The sequence below is a fragment of the Aptenodytes patagonicus genome, chromosome 1 (genome assembly GCF_965638725.1).
Source record: "Aptenodytes patagonicus chromosome 1, bAptPat1.pri.cur, whole genome shotgun sequence".
NCBI classification, from domain to species: Eukaryota; Metazoa; Chordata; class Aves; order Sphenisciformes; family Spheniscidae; genus Aptenodytes; species Aptenodytes patagonicus.
In genome coordinates, this window is record NC_134949.1 from 225,298,745 (window position 1) to 225,320,432 (window position 21,688).

General features: G+C 39.4%; 1 protein-coding gene across 1 annotated transcript in view; it reads right to left on the reverse strand.

Annotated features, from left to right (window-relative positions):
* UVRAG (UV radiation resistance associated) overlaps nt 1–21,688 on the reverse strand; it is a 99,765-nt gene that overhangs the window by 28,828 nt on the left and 49,249 nt on the right. The window contains exons 12-13 of the mRNA XM_076328490.1: nt 21,060–21,225; nt 4,839–4,917 (exon numbers count right to left, since the gene is read on the reverse strand). Of these exons, the coding sequence (XP_076184605.1) occupies nt 4,839–4,917; nt 21,060–21,225 (245 nt within the window). The remainder of the gene's footprint in view (nt 1–4,838; nt 4,918–21,059; nt 21,226–21,688) is intronic.

Below are 21,688 nucleotides of genomic sequence, written 5' to 3' on the forward strand. Positions count from 1 at the left end.
ATCTTGTAGACAACTTTGGGCCAGGTATTCTCTAGTAGTGACACCGTGCGTGCTCACTAAGGACTCACCTCAAGAAGGATGGTCACTAAAATAAGATCATCTCTTCATATGTAATGAAGAACATACACTAAAATCAAGCCCAAGCAACCAAGGCTCTGGGAATGAAGGAAAGAGATAGCAAAAACAGCCAGTAAAGCAGCAATAAAGCTTCTTTCTTTCTACAGGCCTGAGATTTGAAACTCAAAGCCACTGCGTTCTCACACACACACACCCCACCCCAGGTTAAAAAAAAATTTTTTAAAGAGCTGAGAGGAAAAAACCTGGAGCGCCAAGACCACTGCTCAAGGACTGGCGAGAGCTCAGCTTAGCATGGACCACATCTATGCCCTAGCTGAGCTGTGCGCCACATGCGTTATGTTCAGAGGGATGAGAACTCAGAGATGCTAGCCTGCCCGTGCTGCGCGTTATCGCCCACAAAAACCCTCACAACGCTTCCGTGAGTTCCTAATATTCATCCGCTATAACAGGAGGTTTTCACGGTGTAATCTCAACTCCGCTACTGTGAGAACCAACGCAAGAGTTCATTTCATTTTCCTGCTACACCCTCGCCTCCCTCAGATATTCCACACACATCCATAACTTAGGAGCTGCAGAGTTTGCGGGGCCAGTTACCTACTGAATGATCTCCCAGTGCCTAACGCTTTTGAGAGCTGAGCACTTCACTCCCATTTTTAGCAGCTGTACTGTGCTTCACCTTTGACAGTGCTGTGGAATGACAGTGATTTTTTTTTTTTTTGGTTGATATTATTAGACATAAGTCACTAATTTCCCTTTGAAAAAAATAACGTATCTGTATGCTCATTAGAGTCAAAGAGCTGAAAACTTAACGGGAAATTTATAGTCTTACCTAATATTATCCAACATAAAAAGCTACTCTGTGAACTTCGTGAGGGATTCAATTTTACAAACAGAAAATATGGGGATTGAAACAATTTGTGCTCAAGTACAGATGGAAGTTATTATGAACTCTCGGAATTAACACACATTGTTTTGACTTCGGAATGTAACAGCAAAGCAAGTTTCTCCAAATAAATGCTCTACCAAGCTAGCACTGAGCTGCTTCTAATTCCAGCTGAATTCTCCCGAGTGCAAGATGTGGTTTTCATCGTTGTTATCCTGCTGTTTTACAAAACAGTACCACTTTATCCCTAGAAGAGTTTTTATTTCAGTAATTTTACTTAATATCAACCCAGTCTCAATTCTTCCCCACTCACGTTTCTCCTTGCCACCAGAACTCCAGGTAATTGTGAAAGGAAAAAAAGAAAATACATCTGTGAAACCAGGGAAGCTTATACAAATCCTTTCAAGTATTTCTTTAAGTTGATACAAGTTTTTCTGGGCTCTTTGCTTCTCACCCACAGTGATCAAGACTTGCACGAATGATTCAATTAAGGTGATGGGAGACCCAAGCGTTGAGCGTTCTCTCAATGCTCCAGTAGAGTCAGCACTGTTCCTCCTAGACACCTCCCATCTTCCCACAGCAGCCAGAGGGTATTAAGCATTTATTCACAACAGAATAATTTGGAGGCCTGGTTCCTTGAATTAAGGCCAACACCTTTGGGCCTTAAAAGGATTCCCTCACAGGTTGTGATGGTCTAGAAATAGGAGGCAGCTCCTTACTCTCCATCCAAACTTAATTATTTTTACACATTCACATAAACTAAGCATATCTGGAAGCCTCTCTCAAAGAAGCCGTAAGATCTTCTAAAAGCTACTTAAATTCAACAGTTCCAGCCTCCAATGGAACACACAAGGGATTCAAACAATCTCGGGTTTCTAGATCAAGTCAGCCCCTGAGTACAGATGTTTTGTGATGTATTTCTACATGTAATCTACCTGTTCTGCTTTCACACTGCTTTCACAATGGAATTTCCCCTTGGCAGAACTATAAAGAGCCGCAATATTTGACCAAGGATACCAAAACAAAAGGTGACTACAACAGTTTATACAGACTTCAGTAACACTTTCCTGATTAAATAAGTAGTAGAAGCCCCCAAAAAATTCCAATTTACTTTTATTATGTTTTTATATTCAACAGCATACAATCTCAAGCATTAACATGTGAACCACTGGTGTTGCACAAACCACTTCAAAGTTTGGCCACTGACTACTCTAGCTTGTACCAACACCAGTGACCTCATGTAAATTTGGAAACTTTTTTTTACACAAATACATACTTAAAGTCTTCATTTACTTTTATGAGTTTAAACACATGCCAGGGATTTCAGAAACCAACTGCAAGGACTTGGAAGGCAACATGGGTGAGTGACCATGTGTTCAACTGTTCACAGTCCTTTAGAAATAGGACAAGAACAAAGAACGAGAGATTTCAGTAGGTTCAACGGTGGTAACGTCTCAGAGGAGACACGTCTAAGAAAAACAGGAAAACAAGTGAAGTGGTGACAGCTCCTATAAAAAAAGATACTACAGGCACAAGTGCCAACTAACCCAGACTACAGGAAATGGGAAGACTACCAACTTGGGCTCAAGGAAGAGTTCATAATTTCAGTCAAGAAAGAAGCACAGAGCACTTGCATCACATAACTGAATGGCAAACTCCAGAATGGGGGGAGGACGGGGGGGAGGACAAACATGAAAGGCTGAAAAAGAAAGCAAGCAGCATCGTGACTCACAAGTTACAGAATGAACTAATGTATTTACATAAGTAGAGATTAAGGAAAGCATTGATTTGATAGTAATGGAGAGAGAAAGCTATCAAAGCATTTGAAGGAAAGAGTATTTAATCCCTTTTTCTCACTAGTCTTCCCTATGAAAGTCAGGTGTGAACAGCTGGCTGCCATTATTAATACCAGCAACAAAGAGTCATAGTCTAAGTTATATTAACAGCTTGGTTAAGTGAATTTCCAAGATTAGCAGGGCTTGATTAACTTCATCTTAAGATATTTTAGCCTTTAAGTAATTTCAGAGCCATTGGAGGTTATCTTCCAAAATACACTAAGCACGGGCAAGATACCAGAAGTCTGGAAAATGGTAAATGCAATCCAAGCTTAAAAAACAAACAACGCAAAAAGACCCAGAAGCTTTACTTCAATTTGGGGTAGAGAGTGGGGAGAAAGTGGTGGAAGAGAGAACTGGAAAAACAAACCAAACAACTAGAAACTAAACATAAAAAAAGATCAGATTTTTCAAGAAGAAAACTGTCAGACCAATCTAATTTCAAGCCTTACAAACAGGTTAGAAACTGAAACGTCATATTTCTGTTGGAATTTAAATAAATCTTTTGGCACTTTATGGTGTAATATGCTCGCAAGCATGCTGGGGAAATGGGCTATTGATGAAGTAGGAATGAATACAGAGCAAGTTAGTACTCTTTGGGTGTAAACAATGGTTCACTGCTGTAAATGGAAGTGCTAGTGAAGCAGGGCTCCACGTGGGTTTAGGCTTTACCCCAGTTCTATTCAATATTTTAATTAGGTGAGCTGGATAGAGAATAGGCTCAGATGCAGATAGCACAAAGCTGAGATTGAGTTCTCAACCTACCTTTCCCCATCTTCTAGAGTTACGTCACCAAATCAGAGACACGATTAAGAAGAAAAAGAGGCATCTAAGGTACATTCACGTTTTACATGCTGTACCTTGAATTAAATGAGTCACCTGCACAAATTCAGAATGGACTGTTTTGTTGCTGTGCAGAAGAGACTTGAGGCTGCAGGTTGCACTGAATCATGAAATTCACCGTGTTAGGCTGTTAAGAGTACAAACCTATTGGAACATAATGAACTGAACAAAAATTGCAAGACCTGTGAAGCATTTCTCCCATCCTTCTCACTGTTTTGAAGGCAATAGCTGCATAGTGTATCCAGCTTTGGGCACTGCACTTCAAGAAAGATGTGGATTCAGATGGAGAATAGGAGACAATAAGAATGCTCAGAAATTAAGAGACTTGACCCATGAGATTACACTTGAGAAAGGAGAAGTTGCCTTTCAATGCATAAAAGTTTGCAAAGAGGAAGAGAATTAAATGAACAGATTATTACAGTAAGTGATTATGCGGTTAAACAGAAGCAAGACAGATTTGGATTAGATGCCAGAAAAGACTTTAATGGCCAGGACAGCCAATCACTGGAAGAGACTACTTAGATCACAGGCTTTCCTTCAGGGAAAGTTATACAAATGTCTACCAGGGCTGGTGTAAGAGCAGCTGACCCTGCCCTAGGACTAGGCAACAGTCTAAATGGCCTCCCCAGGTCCCTTTCAGACCAGCTTTTTGAACATTTTCTGAATTCCATACCAAATGAGTTAGCAGCAGGTATTAGTATCATCTCAAATACAAGTTTGTGAACTTTATATTTAAAAACAAAACAAAAAAAAACCCAAACAAGTCATGCATTGGCAAGACTTAAGGTTTTCCAGCTTGTTGTGTTTTCTTATCGTAAGAGTTGAATACTAAAGTAATAATACAGCAAAATTAAAGCAGCAATGAGAATGACACACATGGATCTTCAAGTATGACAGAATAAAAAAAACCCAGAAAACATTTACAATTTTCAAAACAGTGTGTACAGACTCATAGTATTTATTTGAAAAGGAAAAGATGCATTATTAGCTGGCAAGCCCTTCTCCAAGCACCACAAGAGAAAGTCTTGAACACAAAGCAGTAAGGTAAGCGAAGACAATGATTTGAAGAATGCCTCCACTAGTTCACAGATGCTCGCCATAGAGAATAGCATCACAAGACAGTAGATGCACACTCATGCCATACTGACACTAAGCAGAACTTAGATACTCAGAAAAAATAAAACCCTCAGCGTACCAACCTGTGCTATATTTTTGTTGAGAAGATATACTCCATATTCAAACTGAAGCTTCTCCCCTCCTTTTGGATATAAAGGAAATCTGATGGGAAAGAAAAAAAGAAAAAAGCATTTAAGGTGAAATTATTCAGGTGCTTAAGTAAACTTTAAAAAGCCACAGACTCTTTTCCCGAGAAGGTAAAGATTTAAAAAGCCTCCCTTGCTGACTTCTCCCAGGAACCCCCTCCACGGGATGTACTTCGGAACCCTCTGCAACTCCAGTCAATCAGCCTTTAAAAAACTGATGTCAGAATTCAGCTAGTGAATTACATTTTCTAAAGTATTTCAGGTTTAAAAGATGCTTTATGACTCACTCAGTGCTGCAACATTCCTCTCACTAAGTGAGGCATGTTTTAAGCAGCATGCAGCATAATACCGGATCCTACCTTACCCCTTTGTATCCAGCCATTCGCATTTGGTTAGCTCATTTCCAAATAGAACTAATCTTTTAAGAAAGGTGTTCTCTTTTCATTGTTATTTTGCGATTGAAAGAGCGCAAATCTCTTCACGCACAGAAGCCATTTGCAGGCTCACTTACCAACACCCCAGAAGGCGACTTAAAGAATACACGTAATTCCTTTCAACAAGCTTCACGCACGCACCAAAGGCTCACGTCAGTTACAGCATCATGGGTCACTACAGCCCTTGCAAATATTATATTCCTAATGTTTATTTCTCCTATTTAATAAATAAAGCATTTTTCACAATTTTAAATACCTAGATGCAGCAAATCGCTTGTAAGAAAGTAGCACAGCTTATTTCTGTCTTAACTGCTGCATGAGATCAGAGAACCAAAACTTTAGTCCCTAAAGTATTGAAACTGTTTGACAGTCTGCATTAAAGACTAATTTTATGCATATGTTCTAGAAATATTTGCTTAAGTGAAACAGTTCTCAAAGAGTTCTAATATTTGTACACTGCATTTCGTAGGATTTTGACTCTTCCTTACCACCAGAGGTTATGAGGTCATTACGGTCAAGACAGTAATCTTAGTACAATCTAAAATTTATGTTTATGGGTACTACATCATGAAATGAGCTGTTGCCTTTTCAAGAACCGTATGTTCTGTAGCTCCTAATCAAGATGCTGAGCATATTATCCGCACAAAACCCACATTACATCAGAAAGCTAAGTCTCTCTCAACTATAAGATAACAAATATAGGAGATCAATATCTACTAGAAACAACACACATTCTAGAGGGGTGATTACGCAAAGCGTATGTTATCATCAATCAGTCCCACAGTAGAGTACATTTGGAACCTTTAAGGAGAATTATATAGGGCCATTAAAGCTAAAGGTTAACAGGTCATGATCACAGCAGATCAAATATTAAGACGTCAGCTTCAAGTTTTATGCTACTTTCAAACTCGCTAGGTCACTTCAAGTTGAGGAATAATAAAATCACCGTGACTAGAATATATCTAGCTCACCTTAATAGATCTATAAATCCAACTAGTTCCCCATGCAAGAAAATAAAACCTTTCAAAGTGACACACACTACAAAAATTCCACGACGCATTATCCGAAGTGTAAAATACAAATCAAGAGGAATTCATTTCAATATCTACAATTACACTACCCAAATAGAGCAGGATTTAGATTTAAAGGATACCTTTACAATTAACAGTATAAAACTCACTCAAGCTTGACAATAAAGGCACCATTAGGAACACAAGCCATGTTTCACTAGAAGATAGTATTTCATTAAGTCACTAGTAATGGGAACCACATATTCTATTATTAGACACAGAGCTCTGATACATGCAGTATAGAAAAAGAGGAAAAAAAACTGCTTTACAGTGCTCGCTACGATCTCCCACACACAGTTTCTTTCAAGTGATAAAGATTAAGCTTTTCTGTTTATCACATTGGTCCTGCTTTTTTGTTAATATTCACATTTCTGTCCTCTAACTTCCAATAATTAATCTTGAAAGACTCTAAACTGCATACATCCTCGTGTCAGCTTTCATAACACAATCACTTACATGAAAGTCTTGAAAAACGTCAGTGGATGTCTTTGTGTATGCACATTTATGACTCAGAGAAAAATATTACCAATTTTTATGTCTCTTTCTTTCTGTGTTATCTTGCTTGCCCATTAAGCCTGGTCACAAGCAATAAACTTAAGGAAGAGGAACCACAACATTTTATATAGTGCTTCATTGAGTATAATTGAATGCAACTTTAACTGCTGGCTCGCTACATGAAATTCTTCTTGCCTGCTCCTTAGAAAAGCACGACTGTAAGCTAAACCTCTCACTTTGGCACGCTGCAAAAAAGTTAAGTCTGCTGTGTAAGGTTTTAGTTATACTTGCTCAAAAAAAAAAATTGAAAACTACTATTTTATTAGTATTTTTATAATCACAAAGCACTCAATAAAATGCAAAATGGCATCCGCCCGCCCACTCTACTCCAACATGTACCTTCCTTGTTTCCATTCCCGCCGATATGTTTGGGGAAAAAATCATTTTAAGCTCCTTCAAAGCAGAACACAGATACTTAACTCTAAGATGACAAATCCAAAGGAATAAGTGTGATATGTTTAGTGGAAAGAAGAAAAAAAAAAACCAAGCTACAGGTGTCTGTTGTGTAATCACCAGAAGAGATCATCTGAGAGAAGTTATCAAGCAGTAGGAAACCTGTTCTGAGTACACTCAGAAGGTGAGCTCTGGTCCTCCTCAGAGCAGTGCGCTTACACACTGTAAGGAAACCATACACCTACCGTGCTAGCAGGCAGTAATTATGAACAAAACAGCTTCTGCTCAGTGAGGTTCAAAGCGTGCCCTTGTAAAAATCCGTTCATATTTATCTTATGACTACGGAATATTACTTTTCAGTAGCGTGTAGACTTCTTAAAACGCAGCCCTAATACACCCCGAGTTTACAGTAGATATTCTATTCCTGTATATAAAGAGCACACTGCTCAGCTGGCATGGAGCAGTAATAATTTTAACAGTGACTCACAAAGATGATCTTAGTTTAGAGAACATTAACTTGATGCAGGAAAAAACCACAACATTTAGTAACTTATAGCAGGTTAACCCCAATTTGGAGTTGTTTCTGCACCTCGTGTTTCCACTGTATTCAAGGCTATTCTTGCGTCGCTTAAGACATCTGACATGTCAGCAGTGATAAGAGCCTGTGCTGGGGAAAAGCACAAGGACTAGTAGTGATAAAGGGAATAACAAGCTAGCAGGCACATGGAAGGGCAGCTTTAGGATCTATGACAATTGTGCCAAAGATGCTGAAATTAAACAAGTCCCGCTCTGAATTCAGAAGGTGGAGAACACTGTATAAAAGTGATCCAAACTGCACACAAGACTGATTTTAACCAGATGGTCAATATGTGCCTTTAAGATCTAAGATAACATAAAGAGGATTCTCGATCTTAAAAAGCTTACGTTTGTTTTGGAAGTTTTATGTTTTGCTTATTTAATCCTGAAGGACTGTGACAAATGCAAAGTTTTTTATTAATTTGAGTCATGTGTTCTGTTTTATAGGACTCACTGGGATACAAGTCAGATGGCCCGTGTTACCCAGCTGTACCACACTGCGGAAACAGAGGCAAATCCATTATAAACCGCTAAACATACACATGCACGACGTTTTTGGACACCTCCCCTTTCGTAGCATGTTGCTTTGGACAAAAATTTGATTCTTCTACTCATGATACCACAATGACAGAACAGTTTTTTCCATAGTGAACTAGAACAATATCATGCTTAGAGCCACAAAGCACACACAAGGCTTCTACTAACATTAATACATTCAAGACCCAAGTTTTCTCAATCTCACAAGAAGAGGGTTTGATTGCCATTTCTCATGGGAGACAGGATATTAAAAAAAAAAAAAACAGAAGCAGTTACAAGGCCCTTTGAATCATCTCTGAATAATTAGAATAGAGATGGCAACTCATCTGCCTCCACCTTACCTCTCTCCCATCTCTCTTGCTTGGAGAGTTCCCAAGAATAAGCATCTCCTCTCTACCTTCAATCTTAATTCCAACAAGTCAACATCAACTGCTTTATTCCAACCTATCCCCTATTAATTACTGCCACACTTCCTAAGCAGATGTCAGCTGCTGGATAAAGAACTCTTCAGCTTAAACCTGGTCCAAGAAAAACCAGCATGGAAGTCGGAAGGGAGCACGTTATTAACAACTAGTCAAGAAACTCTCCTCTGCCATCGAAGGCGCCTAATATTCAAATCAGATACTATTCTTAGCACTGAAATCTTGTGTTTAACACAACTGGATGCCACTAACCGCTGAGCAGTTCCAAGAACAAAGAACCGTTGTGTTTTTGAAGTACATAGGGCAACTTAGTTGCAGTCTATTTACACATAAGGAGGTTTTGCTGATAGGCAATGAGTAGGCAAACAAGTATGAGCAGGCCGAGGCTTGGAGTACTGCTGATCTGCATAACCAAATGTATCTACTTGTAAGGAACTCAAGTGAGACCGACAAATCAAAGCGTGCACTCAAGTATCAGAACACAGGTTAGTGCAAGCCTAGGAGGAAGAATCTCTTGATTTCCTTGTAAACTGCCCAGGCAAGCAGGGGTGGAAAAGGAAGAAATCGCAGCTAAAAGGCGTGGCTAAGTGTCCACATTGGTGTTATTTTTATGCTGTAGACTCTATGTGAAAGTTTCTAGAGTAGTAGGCCTCATTAAAGCCCCCCAAAAGAGTTGTGAAAAAGGAAGAAGCGAGGCGAAGGTTACATGCTTTGTTCACAGAAACTCTGATGGGGAAAAGTAATCCCAAGTCAGCCTTTTAAATAAAAAACAGGGCTAAAAGTCTACCTTTTCTCCAAGTTAAAACTACAGAACCAGCACCCTACCATCAACAATGGAATTAAATGTTGAGTTCTTCTTGCAACACTTCACAAATGCTAAGTTTTAAAATAGTTTGAACATTTGCATAAGAAATACCATTCTGATGGGTATCAAGCTTACAGGTACCCAACTACACCATCAACAGGACTCTTAGGAAGCTGTTATGTTGGAGCCAGTCTTTAATGAGATTTTTTTCTAACATGTTATTTAGTCAAGTAGCATACATCTTAGGCATAACAAGCATGCAGCTATACCTCAAACTGAAATGAAAAGCATAATCTTACTACAGTAAATCAGATTTGTAAGGTTACAAAGAATGTAGACACAGCGCTAAATTGTCAACTCTGGTTTAAAAGTCTTTCTATTAAAAAAAAGAAACTCAATAGATGCATTTCCAGTCAATATGGAAAACTAATGGTGGCTGGTTGCCATCATTTCCACTCCACCTGAATCATTAAGATGCAAACAGCTAAACAGAAATATCAGTGTTAAACCAAGGCAAATTTCAATTTTCAGTTCAAGATATGTCTGGAAATATTTGTTGTCTGGGAGGAATATAGGATGAGCAGACAGGCGTTTCAATGACTGCCTTTGCCAGCTCCACCTGCCCAAGGGCCTGAAGACATTTCTGTGGGCTCTACGACATCTCTGCAGCAATCCCATCCAAAAGCCGCAGCGTGCTGCATGAGACCACCAGCCATCGCTCCGTGTTGCTGAAACTACCTGTTCATCCAGACACAAGTAGATCATCTTATAATCATAAAGCTACGGGCACAAAGAAGTCTTAACGTATCATCTCTAAGGCAAGTTCAAACCACCCTGTATCTCAGCTATGGTAACACTTCCCTCTAAAGAAATTTCATCCCTCTTTGAGGTAGGAAGACTGTCTAAATTACTTTCCAGTGTTGATCTCAGCCTCATTTTCTATGATTAAGGCATAACAAAGGAGACTATGCTTATGCGCTGCTGAAAGCAAGTCTGAGAAATTTCAGGGGGAGATGATAGAGAAAAGCCTCTTGCAAAGATTCCCCCCCCCCCCCCCCCCCTATTTACAGTTTAAGCCGAGATGCCTACAGTTTGGATTAATCAGGTTTGGTGGTTTATTTCCCTATAAAAAGTATTAGTTACTACTTAATAAAAGAAAGGGTTTTAACCCATCTCTTACTGACTTGGACTAAACCACTGGTTTTCAATAAGACAGCATGGGCAGGAACTTTGCTACTACAGTGTCTCCAACCAAAACTGCTCGCTAATACTGATGTATTTAAAAGTGAGAAAGCTGACTACAGAAAAAAGGTCTTTTAAAGATTGCTTATGTTGCCCACAGATATTGATTCTGGAAAACTAGAGGTCTCTTTCAAAGCTAAAAATTTGGAATTAGCCTAATTTCAGCGTTTTAAGCATTAGGACCACCCTTCTTACAACTCATAAGTATTGTCCTAATTATTCTACTCAAACCACTAAGAACTTCTCTTCACTGTCCCACCTTTTTCAGCTGACCTTAGACAAGTACTTAGCAGCCATCACGATCTCGTTTAATTTTAAACCCTCAGCTAATCTTTAGCTGTTTTACATAGCAACTTCAGCATTTGATGAACATGCAGTAAATCACCTCAGGACTCTTGGTTCAGTCAGATGGTAACTTAAAAAAAGCTGAGAGAATCTTTATTCCATACATTTATTTTAGACCTCAAGTATCTCTTATGAATTCAAGTCCAAATACATTTACTGTTGTGTTCTGTGATTTATGAACTTCTATGTATCCAGAAAAATCACATATGTACCAATATATTGGTGGCCAATTTTTATTGTCTATAACCGCCTGTCTTTAATACAAACTATTTTTAAAGCTTAAGGAATTGCTTCATTTTTAACTGCTTTCACCTGCTTCTGCTTTGGTATTACACCATGTGTTTTACATCTTTCATTCTCTCTTCTGGTCAGACTTCTGCCATATCCCAAATTATATTAAAGTCTCAAAGTTTAATCTCTACTTCAGAAAGCTCTTTAAGGAAGAAGTCAGTAAAATAATGATTTTTTACACATCACATCTAACTGTTTTCCACAGGCTGAAGCGTGACACAATTTAAATAGCGTATTACATCCCATTTAAAAAATGTAGGTAAAATTCCAAATCTAGTTTGGAATTGAAAATTAAGGTTATCTAACACAGAGTGATGCAAAAGTACAAGGACCGCTAATATTTGTAGCTTTGCAAGCTAAATTAACAGCAAGGACATTTACATTTTAAGACCACTAAATTATCCAGTAGTTAACTGAAGATCAGAAACTTAGTCCACCAACTAAGTGAAGCTGGTACCGCTGTATTTTCACATCACCGTATCTGCAGTATCTTTGATACTTCCTGCCCAACTGCATCCACCGAATTTGTCAGAGAACAAACTTGACACGGCTTTTCCCTTCACTTCTTATTTTCAAGGACAGTAAGCAGAATGGCTGCAGGGACATGACTGTAGAGCAGACTTGGCAGAATGCAGCTGAAACCCAATTATTCACTATTATACAGATAAAGAACTGATATAATTTCTGTGACCGTAACAGTCACTGGTGCGATAACAGAGAGTCATCCATCAGATCCAGGGAACAACTGTGCCTCACACGGCTCTACCAAAAAATAGGGCACTTTAGAAAATTATGAATTTCAAGCTTAAGCCCATGGATAGGACACCCTATACAAGGACAGAACTAAATAGCCCAATCCAGATAAGATAATGACCTGAAAAAGTCATAAGTTCTTCCTTGATATGACTGAAGTATGAGGAGTGTACAAGAACTAGGTTTAAATATTTACTGAAGTTTGAGTTATTTCAACCTCACCCCCTTTTGGGGGGCTGCGAGGGGGGCAGGCAGGGGAGGAAGGAACTAGTGTTTTCCCTCCAACCTAACCACATCCTCTTTGCTCACTGTAAAGGAATGTTGTATCCAGAGGAGAAAGCTTGCGCTATTTAAAAAGTGCTGGGACTTTTCTCAACCAGAATAAAGCAAACCTTGAAAGCCTTTTAAGTGAGAAGGACTACCATCCTCCAGCCAGCTCAATTGAAATCACTATTCCCCAGGACACTTCAAATCCAGTATTAGGAAAAGTAGACTGCTAAAGAGCCACAGGCACCAAAATACCTAGCACTTCCAACCTCTTAACACTCCACGAAGACCAAGGCACAAGAAGCTTTGGCTGCACAGCTTCAAAACCTGTTTCCTTCTCAGATAAGCTGTACCACGGTTACATCTGCTTCAGAGCAGAGAGTGGCACAGATCTTAAGTAGCAGACCCAAGCAGCTGAGTGCTCACTGGAAGGAACACAACTGAAATGCAATAGTATGAAACTGCCTTCAGCACCAGACTTCTCAATTACAGAGATGCAACACAGAGCACTTCAGACCCTTTTTAGATCAAGCTACCAGTTAGTTGATGGTGGAGGCCACAAACTGACCTTCGGGTGACTACTAGCCTACCAGGAACAGCTAAGTAGTCTGCCAACAATCAGCATGATTGGAAAAGTTTTAAATGAAAAACTAAGATCCCCACCTGGTGAGCAACGCTGAAATCAAAGGAAAAGGCAGAAAAAAGGATTACAAGTGTGCACTTTGCTTTGTTACAGATGAGATTAAGACATGAACATGAATCACACATCACAAGTGAATTCAGATTTGATTACTCTATGGTTTTTAGTTTCTACTTGAGAGAAAAAGCTATACTTGTAAAACAAACTTGATGACAAAAATACAGACTGCCAAGGGAAAAAAGCATATCCTCATTCAAGCTTTACACAATACAAAGATAATTAGTTTACTGGAAAACATATTGGCAGTTTAACTTTAAGAAATGTATTTTCAAAATGCCTATCTGAATAGCTCAACAAGAAGATAATCGAAAGCAGAAGCACTGCCATCTTTCTATTAAGAAGTGTAACTGCTGTGACCTTGCTCTTGGAGAATGCACAATAGCTTCAATATGTACAGGCTGTATACAGGAAAAGAAAGCAAAGACCCAGATTATGAAAGTCAGGCAGTTCTTGATAAGACAGTCACCGATTTATACGAGAGGGTATCATTCTACTAGTTCAGCAAATAACGCTTTCAAATGCCTCAAAAACACAGCTAGCAATCCACGGAACAAGCGACACTGATGGCTTTTTGTAGATCGTGCATTTCCGTGACATATTTCAGCTTGAATCCAAGGCTTGCTACATACACACCGTGATGGATATCACAACGCAAGGACTATCTGTAAGGACAGAGCAGACAACCTCGCTATCAGAACTTTAAATCCCCCTGCCACTGAAGGATCATTTTTAACTAGAGGACACTTTATATAGGTCAAGTCCCTGCTTATTGAAAAATGAAGTAATGTTTTGAAAAATAATCTCATCAGGAGTATAGTGTTCCAATGGGAGTAAATTAAGACTAGTATGTCTTCACAGAAACATTTCTCAGCTGTAGATGTCTGGGGTCACTGGTCTCATCTACTGCAGTAAACAAAATCTGCTTTCTCAGACTAGCCAGGAGCATGTAAAAGCTTCTAGTTCCCAGAAAGAGTATTAACAGTATCTAAATTTATTAAAGAACACCTGATCTGATTCTTAATCTACGGACAGTAATATTTGCTGACCCAATGAAGGCAAAAGCTTTATTTTGGTGATCAACAATAAAATAACCCTGGGTTCTAGCTAAATATCCTCAAGAATGTGGAACATAAAAATACAGTTCAAGATAAGTTCATGGCAAAAAGCATTCTTTGAGCAATATAGTTGAACACTTAACACACACTCAATCTACCACAAAGAATCAACTTTGCTTTGACAGCTATTAGATTTCTCAACAAACCATCTCCCTCCATCTGATTTAAGTTTGCCAAGATTTCTTCCCAAAGCTGCCATTTTATCATCTCAGCCAAAGTACCAAATGTGATTAAAGACTTCTCGATTGAGTTGGAAGATGTTAATGTCAGTGAAAAGTTATTATTCTTCACTTGCTTGTGTCACGATTTTTCAGACTGCTTTGTTGCAAGTGGCTTATCTGTTACCAGGCACAAAGCAATAACCACCTTCAGCTGTAGTAAGTCTGCTACAGCTGAAACTCTGATTTTCCCCTTCTTCAAAACAGGAGCAAGGCCACAGCAGTGAGGACCGCTGTTAGACTACGCTCATTCAACAAGTGGTTTCCAAATGCTCCAAGATTATCCATATGCCTGCTCAGCAGCACTCATCTCCACTCATCTGCAAATCCAGCTTGATTAAGCTTAAAAGAATTGAAAGACAACACATTGAGAAAGCTAATTTGGAAGCAGTCTTGCAGCAGAACCGGCTTTGATACAACCTTTGCTTCACTCACTGGCCTGAGAAGTGAAACTTTTTCCATCAGACCTTACGCTGTCAGTAACTCATATTGCATGACTTAACACTGTGTGAACCACACACAATATAATGGAAGGTTTTTTTATCAGTGCAGATGAGTACGTCTAGAAATACAACAGCAACATATCAAATTAACTGCTTGAACACGTGCAGATTAGAAGTACATCTTGGCCCGACTTACTCTTAACTTTTCCACTTCTCTGACATTTGGCTCCCTAAACTAATTAAAAGCATCCCAAACTGGGGTGAACCAACCTGCTGGTTTGAATTCAAGAGTCAGTCAAGAAGCCATGCAGATATGTTAACATGCGCCACACACAGCGCTGCAGCCCTTTGGCCCTGCACTTGCATGTCGGCTTTAACGGTGCAGAAGCTATATGAGGATAAAGTCATTCATGGCTCTACATCCTTAAGGAATCCAGAAATATCCTGAAGATCCAACAAGGGCAGCTGCGTTTTATGCTTGATACGCTCTTCAGTTGCTACAAGACTGCCTCATCCCCGTGAAAGATGATCTGTTTTTTTTATTATTCATACCTTTTCACTTCCCACATGGGCTACAGCAATGAAATGAAACTGGCCTTTAAGTTTTGGGCACCCAGAGACTTACAGCTAGTTTCGAGCGCTGCAGCGCCTCTGTGATATAAGAGGTCGGGTGCACTCAGACTTTGTTTCCAGATCAAGTCTGATGCCAGCAGATCTTCACAACCCTGGCTCTGAACAGCTACTTCTAGAACCCCTACCTAAATTAAACATCAAGACAAAAAGCAGACTAATAATTACAATCTTTTGGCATGAAGTTCTCAAAAATGATGAAGCTGAGCTCCAGAAGAAGACAATTTTGAGGTATGACGCCGCATCACAGAGATAGTTTCCAAGAAACTACTTCAGGATCAGACCTATCACTTTTAGCTGCAAACACAGTATACAATTTTGATCCTGTTTTCTACGAGGACACAGTAGCGCAACAGACAGACCTATTTCCTATGTTTAGTGACAACAGAAGGTGTTCAGACAGGACAAGAAGTAGCATAATTTAGAAAGCCATGGCAGCACGCTCCATTTCTCTCCTCCTTATGCCATTTCATACGACTGTTTGGTTCCTGAGGTACATCAAAGTCATAAAACATAACCGCAAAGACGTCAGATGCCTTTGAATGCAGATGCCCAAGACTGCATCGCAGCTGTTTGCGTACCCTTCGGCCTGTTGGTGTCTCTATTTGTCAAGCAGAGTGGAAGAAAAGACCTTAAATCTTTCTATAAACTATAAAATGCCAAGGAAACCTTTACAGTAGTTTACTGTTATCTCAGATCAGCAAATGCCAAAAATTCCTGCAAAAAAATACACCAGACTAGACCAGGCTTCTTCCATGACTGTCTAGGGCCTGTTTGGGGTTTTTAATTTTATTTTATTTTTAAACTTTATATATATTTTTTGACCTTTATAACATTAAGTGGCAACAAGTTCAATATTTAAACATACAACAGAAGGAAAAAAAAAAAAAGAACACTTCTTTGAGATGAGACAACTCTGAAATGCCTGTAGGTACTCCAGTAGCTATGCTTGAAAACTATGTTTTTTTGCCTTTTAAATACAAAACCTTTTTAGATCCTGTATTCTACCCCCTCATTTATTTTCCCCTAACCCGAAATATGACTTTGAGGTGGTTACTTTCTTATTACTGCTAGTTTTCTAATCCTCCCTTAACACATTGTGGTGGGAAGAAGGCATAGCAGGACACAGAACAAGACTGCATGTACTATTTGAGTTCTCTTTACTATCGCTACAGAGAAACAATGTTAGCAAAACTAGGTCTTGAAACCATTCTCATTTCCAAATTACCTAGCAGGGACGTAAGAGTTCTTGAAAATCTTTTAAAAGACACAATATGAATGAGAATGCAAAAATACAACAGAAATAATTCCTCTGAACGTGCATTTCACTTGTCCAGACACACATAGGGTACCAGAAAGGTCATTAAACTCCAAAGAATGTTATTTTTCTTAGGGGAGTATACATATTTCCAAGCTGTCTAATGTGATTTAGGGAAGTGATCATGCCCCTGTACTCAGCCCTGGTGAGGCCGCACCTCGAATACTGTGTTCAGTTTTGGGCCCCTCACTCCAAGAAGGACGGCGAGGTGCTGGAGCGTGTCCAGAGAAGGGCAACGAGGCTGGTGAGGGGTCTGGAGAACAAGTCTGATGAGGAGCGGCTGAGGGAACTGGGGTTGTTTAGCCTGGAGAAAAGGAGGCTGAGGGGAGACCTCATCGCTCTCTACAACCACCTGAAAGGAGGTTGTAGTGAGGTGGGGTCGGTCTCTTCTCCCAAGTAACAAGCGATAGGACGAGAGGAAATGGCCTCAAGTTGTGCCAGGGGAGGTTTAGATTGGACATGAGGAAAAATTTCTGTACTGAAAGAGTGGTTAAAGATTGGAACAGGCTGCCCAGGGAAGTGGTGGAGTCCCCATCCCTGGAGGTATTTAAAAGACGTGTAGATGAGGCGCTGAGGGACATGGTTTAGTGGACATGGGGGTGTTGGGTCGACGGTTGGACTCGATGATCTTAGAGGTCTCTTCCAACCTTAATGATTCCATGATTCTATCATTCTATGATTTGATTAAACGAGTATTCTATTCTTAAATATCCAACTGGCAGGTTGTAGAAGTGTCATATGAAGTTTCAATTATAAAAAGTAGCAACTGAGCATAGCTTTGAGTCAACAGAGATGCCAGAAGACTCCCAAACAGATGGCATAAGTGTGCTTTGCTATACTCACTCTAAAACTAACAAGGAGACAGGTATGGTTTCAAAAGATTCAGTAGCTTCCAGCCAGCAAAATGCAGGCATTTACTTTGCGAGATGTTTAGCTTGTATCGGCACTGAAAGAAAAGAACTGAAGTGAAGACTATATAAAAAAAATACAATAGCAGCAACACCAACCCAGGCGATTTCACAAAGTGTCTCATTCCAGACATAACAATCCTTATTTTGCTCTAAACTGGAAGCTATTCTTCATGAAAAATCTGGGAGCAGGCTAACAGAAGCATTAAATGCAGGGCTTGACAGACAGCGTCAGAACATATCATAAGAATGCTGAGATTAAATGATTTACTATGTTTATGAGAACACGATGAAGTGCTAGGCTTCAGCTCCGCGAGAACAGTGCCAAAGAATTTAGGTGGTTTATTCAGCAAACATGTTTGTCACTGGAGAGAGGAACGTGCTGCTGTCCCAAGTAGCTTAAATTTGGGAGTTATATATCCATCATTTGCTTTGAAATCTTTCAGACTCCAGAACTTTTGAGGAATGGTACTCTCTCTTCCTACCTATTCGATGCACTCTGAAGATGTTGAAAGGGACCACTGAAGAAGTGCATGAATGAGATATTTAGTGAAAACCGTATTCTTGCCTTAACTTGGTGGTTCAGAAAGTCATAAAAGTAGATTTCTGGGAGAAAACTTACAGCCTTTTAGTAGTACCAAAACTATTTTATGCAGTACAAGAAGGGAACAGTTATTGAATAGATTGTAAACACGAACATCTCTACAATTACAAAGCTGACCATATATTGTATGCTACTGGCAGGTATTCTATACCTCATTCTACCGTCAGTATTGCGACCAGACAAGTGCTAAGTTCTCACCACAGCCTCCTACTTCTTTTGTACGTTCTTAAGTTCCAATATAACAGTAATTGCAGCAGACAAAATTGAATACTTCTACAAGAACCTTGAGATTTAGGTGACCTGGATGATCCAAGTAAACAAATCTGAAGCAGATAAAGTATTTCCCAAACGTAACTTACATTCTGAAAGCGCTCAAAATATTTAACCAGCTTACTATAAAGGCTTTAAAAAGCTGGTAAAGAAACTTGAAAGTGAAGTAACACATTTATACAGTATAACACTAAAAAACAAACACATGTACTTATGAAATTGCTCTCGAGTGAAAACATCAGCTATTCCCCCAATGCACGATTTTTAGAAGCTCTTAATATGAATCTTCTCTGCAGGGCAACCCTGCAGTCAAAAAAAAAAAAGTATGAAGCCAAGTAAAATGTTTAACCTAGTCAATAATCATGATGCTATGTGTTATAGTAAAGACTGAGTATAGAGGAAACCTCACTGTAATTACTCAACAGTTTATGTTGGAGTTTGAAAAGCTGCTAAAGGACAGGTGACTGAAATAAAGAAATTTAATAATGCATGTTAATTGCTATGTTCAATTCAGTTAGGACCAGGTGAGAAACATGAGCTATTAGTTTAGAAAGAAAACTGCAAGTTAAGACATTTGAGGTTTTCTATAGCAACTGAAGTCCTTTGAGAGTCGGTAGGATTGACTCTCCAATAGCCGGGAAGAGAAGATCTCAGGCAGGAGCTAATCCTGCAAAGATCTTGCAGAACACAGGTAAATGGCCCAACAGGGATTCATACACTTAGCTAAACTTTCTCCTTTTCAGAAATCTATTGTGAAAGAAAGGATTAAGTCATGAGGGTTTGGAAGGCTACAGCCTGAAGGACTAAACCTTCCAATCTGTCTCAGACAACAGGAAATTGGTTTAATCTTTATACACCCACACACAGGCAGCTCTGCTCCTCAGAAATTTGTTTTCCAGATATAAGTGTTCTAGTTTGCTACCCTTCTGAAAGTGATGTACAGGAAGGAGTATGATCATATACTTGGAGAACTAAACTGAAGCAAAACAGATTAATGTTCTATGAAGTTACCCAGGAACTGTTTGGACAAATTATTAAAATGGTATCAAAGATAATTTGCAAGACATAATTGTACAGTCATATTTTATTGCGGCAAAACAGGAAGACCTCAGTGAGGTCTTAACTCTTAAGGCAAGTTACCTCTGCTGTCCTGCCAAAAGTCACTGAGCTTCAAAGAGAAATCAGACACTTCCAAGCATCCCAATATCATCAGCTATGCACAATAAGACCCTTCCACCTTGATTTGGACTATTAGGAATTAGTGTTAAAATGTTATAATACTTTGATTGCATACTTCCAAAGAGAAGAGTTTTTTGGGTTTTTTTTGTTTTTTTTTTTACAGGCTTCCTGTCAATAGAGACAGCTACTTTCCACAAATACATTTCTCCTCTTTGCCATTTTCTTTGCTCTCTTTTCAAACCCTGCATTTGGACAAACAAAGTTACTGGTGCTGCAAGCCTGACTTTGCAGCCACCCATACACGCGCAGGATCAGAGCAGAGCGGCTGGCCTCCCACAGCTGGTCAGTGTCGCATTCCTTTGAGTTCTGTGGTTGCAGGCTACAAAGTGAAGCTTAACCAGTAATTGCCACCATTTTCATATTAGAGCACGCAGGTGCAAAGACAGCGGGAAAACAGGCAAAGCGCCAAAATGCAGGCGAAGGCATTCAGAAAGTAGATTTAAGGACAGCACGATAGTTTCCTAATAACACAACAAAAGTGTAGCTGCATGTTGAAAGACAATGATTACAGAACAGATGAAAAACTCTTCATTGAATATTAACTTGATTCACAGTAAGTTTACAGCGCTCTCTCAATTGGTTAAAATCCTCTGCGTTAAAGCAAGCTATTTATTTTGTCACATTCATCAACCACTACCTACAACACTGGCAGTAACTCTTCAGTGAAGGTACACTTGCTATCTGCAGTCTATTCCCAGAGCCAGCAGCAAAACACGAAAGGCAAGTTTTCCCAATCAGCAGCCGAAACTTACCTAGAAGACACACTATTTAAATTTTTCTATCATTATTAGAAGCCTAATCAATGGTATGTGCCTGCCAACAGGCCTAGAATGACAAAGCTGGACTAGCTACTCTGTTAGATCACAGAATTCCAACATGAGAAACTCAAACAACTGTCCCATGGCTACTGAAAGGAGTAACAAATAACTTCAAACTCTCTGTCACTTCAGACTACTCAAAACCGTTCAAGGTTTCTTCTGTTGCTTTGAAGAAAGTACATAAGCATATTTACGACATACTTACTCTCGCTCTTTCTCCGTCAGTTTGTCATTGATATTATCTTTGATTGTAGACCGGGAGCCCTTGTGAATTATAGGATACCTGAGTGGCACTTGTAAGAAGTAGGATATCATTGAAACCAAGTGAGCGGTGTAGCCCAGGGCAACAGCAATGCTTCCGTCATCTTTTGCTGTCAACAACAAAAAGATTCCATTATTTCATCGATTGGATCTCACTGCAGGCTCAGCACAAGTTCATCCTTATTGCTTAGGGAATGACACAACTAATGAAGCTACCAGAAGTTATAACTTCAGAATAGATGCAAGTCTGAAACAAATTTAGACTGCTTTACGATTGTTTGCCGTTCACTATTTGCCTCTTTCATTAAAGGGCAATGTAAAATGGGTGATGGCTTGTTCTCCTTCCAATTTTACACTTTCAAAGCTAAAAGTTAACTCTTCTCAACATTTGGCTGGGTGGGGGAGGGTAAAGAAGAGATGGAAAAGTGAAGCAAAATTCCCAAGACAAAATTCAAGTCTTAAACTTTCTGCATCTCTCTAGATGAGGCTGACATGTATGACCGGGGTCAGGGAAAAGCCGCATTCCTCCGTAACTTTATTCATTAGCGAGATCAGTTGGAGATACACCGACCC